The following is an 11244-nucleotide window of genomic DNA, read 5'->3' as shown; positions in this document are numbered from 1 at the left end:
AAAACTCCTACTTCACATATTAAAAATATATACTTCACAAATTCTAAACACCTACTTCTCATATCAGAAACACCTACTTCTTATACCATAAACGCATACTTTAAATATTAAAAATTCCTACTTCACATATCAAAAGTTTCTACTTCACAAATCCTAAACAGCTACTTCATATAGCAAAAACATACATTTTATAATTACATACTAAAAACTCCTACTTCACATATTAAAGAGACCTACTACACATACGAAAAAACTGTACTTTATGTATCAAGTGCATATTAAGTATTTTATCAGTGAAAGTAGGTATTTTAATAAGTAATAGTAAAATATTTTTACCAGTAGAAGTGAACCATATGTTTTCTATGTTAAGTAAATTTTAACAAATACATAATTCATGTTATTTACAGTATTTGTGAAACCAAATCAATAATATATCTAATATAGTTTAATCTAAGCTAGAATCATCCAATTTATTATATTTTTAAAAATGAAAAATTAATAAATTCAATTCATAGTCCGTATACATTATAATAAGATCACATCACGTCATTAATAAATAAATAATTCTTACATTAATATTTAACCACTGCGTAATCATTATAATTAAACATACATTTACTTTTGCATTGATGATAAAATACTATCATTGTTATTCATAATAAATAATATTACAATATTTGTACGCTATATTTCAATCCTCTTTACTAGTCATTTAACTTTAATTCAAGATATTTTCTCTATTGCATAATAAAAAATATTCATTAGATCAAAATATATCAAAACAAATACAATATTATCTTATGCATGGTAAAGAGGTTAGGAAACAAATTTGATATATAGATAGAATAATGTTGAATATACATATGTGGGTTAAGGTTTAAATGTAACATACTACCTAAATAACTAAACATAATTATTATAAAAATATCAATCATATAATAATAACAAATATTATTAATACTATTTATTATATAGAAAAATTGTCAAAAATAAATCAATTTTTCCTTAATTTGTTGAAAATAAATTCATTTATTTTTCATTTTTATTAAACCCACCTATTGATATAATTACTAAAAATAAACTAACTTATTGTTCATTCCTTATTGCTGAACTTACATAAGAATCTATAAAGATGGTTATAAATTATATGTGAGTTTATTTTAGCAAATATACCTAATATGTGGATTTATTTAAAAATAATCATTTTCAATCGATAAAAAAGTATTGATTTATTATTGACAATTTCTTTTATTATACATGATTGTTTAATTTATAAGAGTTGATTATGAGAGCAACTGTTTCCGTTAAAACATCATCTTGATCTTCTGCTGCTGCTTCTGATGACAAGCCCAATTGTATCTCTTTATTAATGTAAACAGTTTGATTATTATTAATGGGTATTTTGATCTTGTTGAATTTATCAACTGAAGATGCTGAAACTGGTAACAATGGATGATTATTCTGTGCACAAAAAGATGGTGAGGATCTTGTCAAATTTACTGCTCTTTCTGCTTCACTAATCCAGTCTGTTGTACATAAAACATAAATCATTAGCACTGCACAACACCATTGAGCAGCCAGTAACCCCACCCACAGCCCAACAAAACCCATCTTCAATACGAACCCGAAAAAGATTGCAACCGGCATTCCAACCAAATAAAATGACCCCAAATTGATGTTTGCTCCGATTGTAGGCCGTGCGCTCCCTCGAAGAACGCCGCAACCTGTTGTTTGCGGACAGTTCCCAAGCTCGCATAGGCCTACAATCGGCAATGCTAGTGAAGTAAGATGAAGGATTTCCTTATCATTAGTGAAATATCTACCCCATTGATCTCTCATTAAAGTGGTTAAAATCGTAGCACTAACACCAAGCATAGCTGATATGCCTAATGATATGATCATTGCCACACGGGCCTTTCTAGGCCCGTGTGCACCAAGCTTGTTCCCTACACGGGTCGAGACTCCAAGGCTTAACGCCGAGGGGAATACATAAATTAATGAAGTTGCTTGGATGAGTATGCCCATTGACGCGATTGTGGCTTTCGGGTTGGGTAATAGCCCACAAAGCATGATCATAAACTCGTACCACCACCATTCGAGGCAGACAGAAACACAAGTTGGCACGGCTAGTGCAAGAAGTGAAGACCATCCTTTAAGACAATCCATACTTGGGATTACCCATGAATCTTTATACACTTGAGAAATGTATATAAAAGAAGAAAGTAAGATACAAAGATTTAGATTAGTCCAAATCATGGCTATTGCAATCCCTGAAATACCCATTTTAAGATGAACAACTAGAAGAAAATTTAAAGGAATATGAATAAGAACAGAGATTAATGTACAATATGTTAAGGGTAATGTGACATTTTGTGTCCTTAAATAGATTCTTAAAGGGTGAAGAAGAGAAAGAAAGAAAAGATCAGGAATTGAGAAAAGAATGAATGTATGAGCAATTGAAGAAATTTGTTGATCTTGACCACACCATAAGAGAATTTTTTTCATATTAACCCACATAAATGAGATGGGTATTGAAGTAGATATAAGGAGGAGGATTGTTTTTTGTAAAGTTAAACCAAGAAGTTTCATTTCTTTTGCTCCATAAGCTTGGCCACAAATGGGTTCCATTCCCATGGCTAGTCCTGATAGGATTGAGTAGCCGGTTATGTTGGCAAACCCAATAGAGAGCGAACCTCCGGCTAACTCGAGCTGGCCGAGGTAGCCGAGGAAGAGCATAGAGATCATGGCTCTTGAATAGAGAAATAGTCCTGTTAGTGTTGTTGGCCCTGATATCTTCCCTATAGCTATCATCTCTTGAATGGCCTAACAAAACATATTCAATTGAAATATGTTAGAAAATTAAAAATGTTTTGTTATAAGGCTAATTCAATCATCATTTAAAGGCCTCATAATTGAGTTAGTTCTTAATAGAGTATAAAATATAGCATGAGTGTTCAATTATCCAGCATCAGTTCAATCTTTTGGTTGAATTAGACTCTCATCTACCCCTGCTCATTCCAAAGTGGAATAGCGCACGATAATTAGTACTAATTGGTGAGAATATATATATAAATAATTTGTAGTTTAAATTTTTATAATATGTATTATGCTATTCCTATGGTAATGAAAATTTGGTCATAAAAAGATTTTTTTTATTCACAATTTTTCATTATCACCTAATATCACATTTTCAAATGCATTTTGTGAAGTAAATGGATTGTAATGGATTGGAATGAATTAGAATGAATTTTGTGAAGTAAATAGATTATTGAAAGAGAATAAACATGACCATTAAACTTGTCCGGCAATATTCCTACTAAAATTACACTGACTTCAAACCCAAAGACTCACATATAAGCAGACATGATTAGTACCGATAATCAAACGGCCATTAGCAGTATGTATAAAGAGATGATATATTATGTCTACACTTTAAATCCAAAGACTCTCATATAAGCAGACAAAATAGAATATATAACATATGTCGAGGCATCAACAATCAGTATAAATTTTTGGTTGAGACTCAATTATCTACATTACATACTCTATTATTTTAGTAATTTAGAAAGTATTTTGCCTACCTCGGAAAAAGTCGGCCATTTATAAAGTTCTCGATGATCATCAATAGAGTTTAGATGTGTTTTAGTGGGAGAAAAAAGAGTAATGGAAGGGGATGATGACTTAGGAGGATTGGGCATGTTATAATATTTAGGAAGAGAAGGTAGGAATAAGTTGTTACCAAACTTGGGAGAGTTTTTTGTCTTTCTGTTAGGAAGCAATTAAATTGGTTAAGGACATGGTAGTATGGTGTGTGTATATATATACGTGTGACATACATTATACTCTTGTTGTGAAGGCCTATAATTTTAATTCTCTTTCGTCTACGTATCACTTGCTGATAAATTGAAGGAAAGTCCTCCAATTGAAGGCCCAATTATTTCATATAAAAAAAGTCTAAAATAAACTTAATTTGCATAATTTACTGTGGATCTTTCGTGTGTTATTTTTCTTTTAAGCGTGTCGCGTGAATCTTGTCAAATATTCCAGATTCTCCTATTCATCATTCTTAAGATTTTACTTGTGTTTTCTTCATTTTTCTTCTCTATCTTCCTTCTTCTTCATCTTCAACCCTCCTTATTTCATCTTTCCCAACCATATATCAATTCTAAATCTCAATCGGTGATATGATAACTATAAATTATCAAGTTCTATTTGTCGATTTATAGTAATCATAATTCAAAATTTAGGACAACTATATCTTTCTTCTTATTACTATAAAACTATTTTCTTCATCATTATCATACTCAGTATATATCACTCATGAGATATAAAAAATATCTTCATTTTCAATAACATACTTCTCTACAAATAAAGATGTATAGTATATATATATATATATATATATATATATATATATATATATATATATATATATATATATATATATATATATATATATATATATATATATATATATATATATATGTTTTACACAAAAAAAAAGTAAAAAAATAAAAAATAAAAAAAACTCATTTAGTGAGATGAGGTATAGTGAAAAGGAAAAATGAAAAGTGGAATTGATAATATAAGAAAAATGAAGAGTGTGAAAATAAAAAAATATTAATTGTTTCCCAATCTAGCCAAAACTCCATATTTTTCTATCTTGTGGAAGATAAAAAAATTAAAATTTGCTGATGAGATAAAAAGAGACATTATACTTTGTTTAGAGACCTATCTTGAAGGAGATAGATTTGAATGGAGTATAATGAAGTTCAAGAGATCAAATGGGTGTTTAGTATGTGGAGTAAAAGTATAAAACGAAAAACGAGCTATTAAAAAGGGTATGATTAATATTAAGGGTTATTCTTATAAATTGCTTGGTATAATTAATTAGTCTAGAGGTTTGATTTCCCTTGATTTTGGGCTTGATTTCCACTTTGTGCAGAACAAGTGGCCTTTTGGCTACGAGCTTTTGAATGGATGTTAGTCATTTTGGTGAAAATTATTTAAGAGAAGTTTTGAAAGAATAAAAGACCTTCTTCTAGCGCTAAATTGTTGCTCTCAAAGACTGGAAACAATTAATTAGCACTAAGTCTGTTGTTAGTTTTAGAGTTTGTCTCAAGAAAGATTGCTAATTGAGAGACTTGTTTTTGCTATGTAACCCATCTTGCAATAAGACCATCTTGCAATAAGTAACAAAGGTTAGGAGGGTCCAAAGATATTCTTCAAAGGCCTTCTCGAACGCCAAAGTCAGTAATAACAAGAGATGAGTACTTAGCAATCTGTATTACAAATGCACAATGGCTCTTAGCTTAGAAGAACTCTACTAGGGTTAGTTTATGGTGTGAGGCTTAAGTAATTCCTCTTGTCTTAGAAGATTTAACAAAATGAATCAGTACAAAGATGATTCAATGCAATAAGTATTGTTTATTCTTAGTAAATGTAATTCAAAGAGAAGCTTATTTCAATAGTAGAACTAGTTAGAATTTCAATCCTTGTTAGTGGTGAATGAGTGGGTATCTATATCTCATCATTTAAGTTGAAGTCCAAAGGTATACCTCAAGATATATTGAGCTATTACCATTATCTATTCCAAGGCATGTTCCTTATATAGAGTCGGCTATAACCTTTTACATGGTTGTCTCTCGTTGGCTGTGCAGAGGAGCATGAAATATAAAGAATAAAATTTCTCGTTTTATGAGAGATGTTTCCGTACTTTTAGCAAAAAGTGTTTCTTAGTCCAATCATTGAGGTGGATGAGGTATTATATCTGCAATGTTTCCCTGTAGCTTACAAGTGAGAGATATAGATCCTGTTTTAAAAATTAGATCTAAACCCTTACACTTGTGTAAGCAATTTACTTAACCCTGATTTAAATCAAGTAATAAGTAATGTATTGGGTTAATCAAAATCGTTACTCAATCCCTAAAATCCATAAGAAACACCCCTTATATGTCCCATCAATTTCATAATGACAAATTGTAACTAAAAATCTCACTCCTAAATGGTCAACTTTTAAAAATCTCATTTCGAGTTTTTTTTTTTTTTTCTTTTTTTTAAATTCCAACATTTTAACTATATTTGCTTTTAAAGGTAAACCTTGACAATTTTGAACAATATATTTGTATTTTTGAAATTAAAATATGTAAATCAAATTAAAGTATTAATAAAATTTAAAGTAACTATAAAACTTAACCCAAGGTAAATTTGCGTATAACTAAAAATTATGAAATTGATATAATTAATTTTGCATTAAAAAGAGTCAAACAAAATTTCACCTGAATTATGTTTTAATTTATAAATTAAAAATAAAATACAAATTAAAAATAATAAGTGAATAATAATCAAATTTGAACTGCCAGACAAAATAAAAAGTAGTAATAAAAAGTAGTAATTTATGTACATGATTTATTTAGCCTACAAATTATTGAAGTCTATGCTTAAGGCATAATACTGGCTAGCATCACTATTCACCGCCAAAGAGCCAACATAAAAAAAGTGCTAAATATGAAATATATTCTATATACATTTGTTAATACTTAATACGGAAATTTTGTTGACGTATTGATTTTGCTTCAAGTTCAAATGAGAATCACTTTGTTTATTCGTTGATTCGTTATGTTCCGACTTGTAATGCACAGAAAAACAAGGAACGTAGGTTTCGTAGTGGCGAGTATATTCTCCAACACCACTAAACATGAAGTGTATCAAAATATTTACAACTTTTCAAAAACATCAAAAAGTGTGCCCATGGCCTTATTCTCATACTTCTCTCTAATTTATATTCTTAATCAATTCATAATTGATATCCTATTTTATTTAGGAAAAATTATTGTGAATAATTTTATTTTCAATTACCTATCAATAATTTTATATTTTGAAATTTTTTTAATAATTCAATCTTTGCTCTCGGTTCGTTACCAATAGACCCTTTAGAAATTGACCTGCTATATCAGGTTATCTCATATTCTCCTTCTTCATAATAATCCAACTTATTTCTCATTATGTGCCAATAATTTCACCTTTTAAATTTTTTTTTTAATAATAATTTAACCTTTGTTTTCATTTTGTTGCCAATGTACCCTTCAAAAAACTAAATACTCAATTTCTCTTTGCCACTAGTTTATAATAATTCAAAATATCTCATCCATACATATTAAATCTCTTTTCATTTTTAACACATTTTCTCTTCAATTATTATCAAAAAATCTACATTTTTTAAAATACTCAATTTTTCTTTGCCACTGATTAAAAAGGGTATTTTACTTTGAAGGGATGTGAAAAGCTTACGACTATTATTAATTTTTTATAATTATATTGATTATAATATTTTAACCTGTAAAATTTCAACTTCATAAAGATAATATATAACGGGTTGGCGGGTACTCGACTCAATGTATTTTATAGCTCATGACCCAACCCGGTTAAGGCGGGTCGGCTACCCGACCCAAATTATATTATTTTTGAAAACCCGGTTTAGGATTTGGGTCAGCGGGTCGGTAAGTCGGGTCAAGCGGGTCGGATTTTTGAACACCCTTAGTTGATGGGATATGTATGTAAAGACAATTACTATTTATGCAATGATCAACTTCATAAGCATGGGAAATAATAACAATTTCATTTAGCTTTTTGAAGGGTCTATTGTCAACAAACAAAAAGTAAAGGTTGGATTACTGAACAAAATTTTAAAGGTGGGATTATTGACAGGCAATGAAAAATAGATTGGATTATTATAAAGAAGAAAAAAGATGAGAGGTAACCTGATATAACATGTCATTTCTTTGAAGGGTCCATTGACAACAAATTGAAAGCAAATGTTGGATTATTAAAAAACTTCAAAAGGTGGGATTATTGACAGGTAATTGAAAATTGGTTGGATTATTAACAACATTTTTTTCCTTTTATTTATGTATAGTTGTAGAAATATTTAAGTAACAAATTTTTGTAATAGATTGTCTTTGAGAGACAATCTCTAATTGAGTCAGTTCATAAGTAGTCATTAAGTAGGCATTTAAGATATAGCAAGTTGTGCACGCTTACTCGGGGGCATTAAAGATATTGTAAGTAGGTATTAAGGATTCGATATGTAGGCATTTAGGATACTGTAAGTAGGCGTTAAAGATATTGTAAGTAGGCATTAAGGATACGAAGAGTAGGCATTAAGGATGATGAAAGTAGGCATTAAGGAAGACGTATGTAGGCATTAAGGATAGTAAGTACTCATTACGCTTTAAGTAATTAAAAGTACTTAATTCTGAATTAGTCTAACGGTTGAAGCCTTTTCTTTTCATCTTTATTACACTAGTTTGTTTCTCATCACCAACACTTGGGATTACAAATTCTTTTTCCCTTATTTATAGAGATTGTCTAGCATACTTCTGAATTGAAAAAATATTAAAAATAAATATTTTTCATTTCTAAAAGGTAAATAGAATTATAAGAATCAATTTTTATTTCAGTTGGAAAAAATATCATTTTTTCAAGTAAGCTTCTAAGTTCATTTTCACCTAGCTTTTTTCTTCTCCCACTGTAGCATGTGGTTTTATAATTTTTGTTTCAAAAATATTATACTTCAATGGCATGATGATTAAGTATGGACTATGATCATTACTCATGGTCCAGTAGCTAGCTGGACCGCGCCAAACTTGACATCTTAAATTCGACCTTTAATATAAAAGTTTAATTTTGTGAATCCAATGAATTAGGATCGGGTCTTGATCCAATAGAAAATAATTATATTTAGTGGTATTTGGTAATATATATGAAAACATAATGGAAACAGAATTTGTTAATAGGAGTAAAAGGGTATTATCAAGTGTTATTAAATATTGTTAGTTATAAAGAGGTAAGAGAATGGATATAAAAAAAAAAAGCAACTAATGCATCAGCCGTGTCCTTTTCCCAAAACCAGACTTTCTGCGACCACAAACATAAAGTTGTCGCACCACCACATAAACCATCCAAAATCCACCATCAAAGATTATACTTCAATCTTATTAAACCTAAATGTACCATTTACTTTATACACTTTATTCAATATATTTATTTAATTTTTAACATTTTTAATTGTGTATAATTAAAAATTATAGAAAATCAATATGAATAATCCTTGCATTAAGACGAATCAAACAAAATCCTATTTGACTATATTTTAACTTATAGATTAATGATAAAATAAAAATTAAGAGTAAGAGATGAATAATGTCCAAAAATAAATATAGGACACTTATGGTGGATATGAGGGAGTATCAAATACCTTTTTTTTTCTTTTTACAATTGTAAAACAACTTTTTCTTTTCTTTTTCCTCATTTTTTACTTTGATATATCAACAATAAATCAAAGAGGAACTTTGAACCATGTACAGAAAAATTCAAGTAAAAAAAAAAACCTAATTTGCTTTAAGGCGAAAAGAACTTAATTTTGTAAATGGGTAATTGAACAGTATGAAAGTTTAGGAATACTTTAATTTTTTTAAATCAAAGTAATTTTTAGGTGTTTTTTAATTGATTTGAGATGTTAATAGGGATTTGTGATTCAAAAACAAACACAAATTCTTAAATATTAAGACGATCGCACCTTGTTAAATAAGACAACTACATCTCTATAGGGCTCCATGTACATTTAATGTATTAAAGTTATTACTTATAATTTTAAATTGATTAATTTGAGAAATGGGCTTATTATATGGATCCGTCTGATAATTTCATACATGACATTTAGTATGTTAAAGTGATTACTTAAAATTTCAAATTGATTAATTTGAAAAATAAGCTAATTATATGAATCCGTGTGATAATCTCATATAAGATGAGCTGATTAACAAATTGACAACCATATGAGAAAAACAATGAAAAAAAACATAAATTTCATGAAAAGAGAGAGAAAAACATCATACTTTGCATTTTGCAACCACCTTAAATCTACCATTGAAGTGCTGGAGAGGAGAAGGAAGCTAATAATTTGAAGCTTTTGTTAACAAAGAAATTTGTTACTAGTCACAATCTACTGGAAACAATGTATACCCTTTAGTAATGTAATGGTTTACCCAGGGCCCTCTCTTAAATTTTGAGGACACTGTGTCAATTTTTATCTTAAAACCCTCATAATTTAAGAAAAGAAAAAGAATACTAATATATGATAAAATTTCTCAATTTTTGAAATATTAAAATTTGACTTTTTATTACTTGATTACTGTCGTGTAAAATATTATACATATATTTGTAGTAATTGAAATGATAAATAAATCAAATATGTATAAAAATAAATTTTTGGGACCCTTCTGATAACGGGGTCCTGTGCTGTAGACCACTTTGCACATGCTAATCGACGGCCATGAGTTTACCTATACTTTAAAAAGCTCGTATCAAACACCCCTTTAGCTCTAATTAATATTTTTACCCTAAACTTGACCAATAAAACTTGACTAAACTCATAATCAATTTATGGACTCAAACTGTTTATAGATCCAACTACACCCGACTCTTTAATCATTTTAGATTCTAAGTGTTTAGATCTTTTTTTTAATACTCAATAGCTCAGGATGATCTGTTCTTGGTCTATAAAAACTAATTGGTAAGGGTTATTATATTTAAATCATAACCGATCTTAAACCTGATCCATTCGAGATTTAATCCTTTTAACTCGTACGACCTATGACTAATTTTCAAGTTTTGGAGAAAAAAAAATGGAAACAAAATAAGTTTCGTGTTTTTAGAAAATGAAAAACTAGAAACAAGAATTTGTGAACTAAAAATAGAAATATACGAAACATATCCTTAGTTTTTCTCCATTAAATTAAAAGTGATAATGTGATCATGACAATAACAGATCCCCGGCATTATAATTGTTTGTAACCGCTCACGGCCCCGTTTAGTTAGTGGTACTAAATAGTGGTTGTGAATGATTTATAGTGTAAAATTTCATCAAAAGTGTCATATCATTCCCATGGTAATGAAACTTTGATCATAAAACAAATTTTTTGTTTATAAAGTTCCACTATCATCTAATGCCAACTTTCTCAATGGTAATGCATTGGAATGAATTTTATGAAGTATAGTAGTTTGTTTGTACATAAATTTTATAGGAATTTTAAATTTTAAAATTAGTGATCGAACACAAGTTATAGAAATTTAAAAGTTTCATGAATTTTATGGAGTGTTACGAGGTTTGGTGTTCGGCTTCAATGGAAGGAAGTTCTATCTTTTCGTGGGAAATTTAACTTATGATCATTCAATCTTGTTAGA

At 29.0% G+C, this 11244-nt stretch overlaps 1 protein-coding gene across 2 annotated transcripts; it reads right to left on the bottom strand.

The window, feature by feature from the left end:
• Positions 1–1203: 1203 nt before the first annotated feature.
• Positions 1204–10093, bottom strand: LOC130798090 (protein DETOXIFICATION 48-like). 2 transcript variants are annotated; one of them, XM_057660956.1, is made up of 2 exons: positions 9897–10093; positions 1204–2823 (listed from the first exon to the last, which is right to left on the bottom strand). In XM_057660956.1, the coding sequence occupies exon 2, from the start codon at positions 2809–2811 to the stop codon at positions 1252–1254; it is 1560 nt and encodes a 519-aa protein (XP_057516939.1). In that variant the 5' UTR covers positions 2812–2823; positions 9897–10093; the 3' UTR covers positions 1204–1251. The 2 variants fall into 2 exon arrangements, with proteins under 2 accessions (XP_057516939.1, XP_057516938.1); XM_057660955.1 differs by lacking the exon at positions 9897–10093 and adding an exon at positions 3582–3790.
• Between the last annotated feature and the right edge of the window lie 1151 nt (positions 10094–11244).

This window comes from Amaranthus tricolor, chromosome 13 (genome assembly GCF_026212465.1).
Source record: "Amaranthus tricolor cultivar Red isolate AtriRed21 chromosome 13, ASM2621246v1, whole genome shotgun sequence".
NCBI classification, from domain to species: domain Eukaryota; kingdom Viridiplantae; phylum Streptophyta; class Magnoliopsida; order Caryophyllales; family Amaranthaceae; genus Amaranthus; species Amaranthus tricolor.
This window is presented reverse-complemented; position numbering and strand designations above follow the sequence as displayed.

Bases quoted from the DNA above. Each gene is read 5' to 3' on its own strand.
- LOC130798090 (XM_057660955.1), bottom strand. From the start codon at position 3,698: ATGCCCAATCCTCCTAAGTCATCATCCCCTTCCATTACTCTTTTTTCT. The intron at 2,824-3,581 runs GTAGGCAAAATA...ATGTTTTGTTAG, and splicing joins AATGGCCGACTTTTTCCGAG to GCCATTCAAGAGATGATAGC.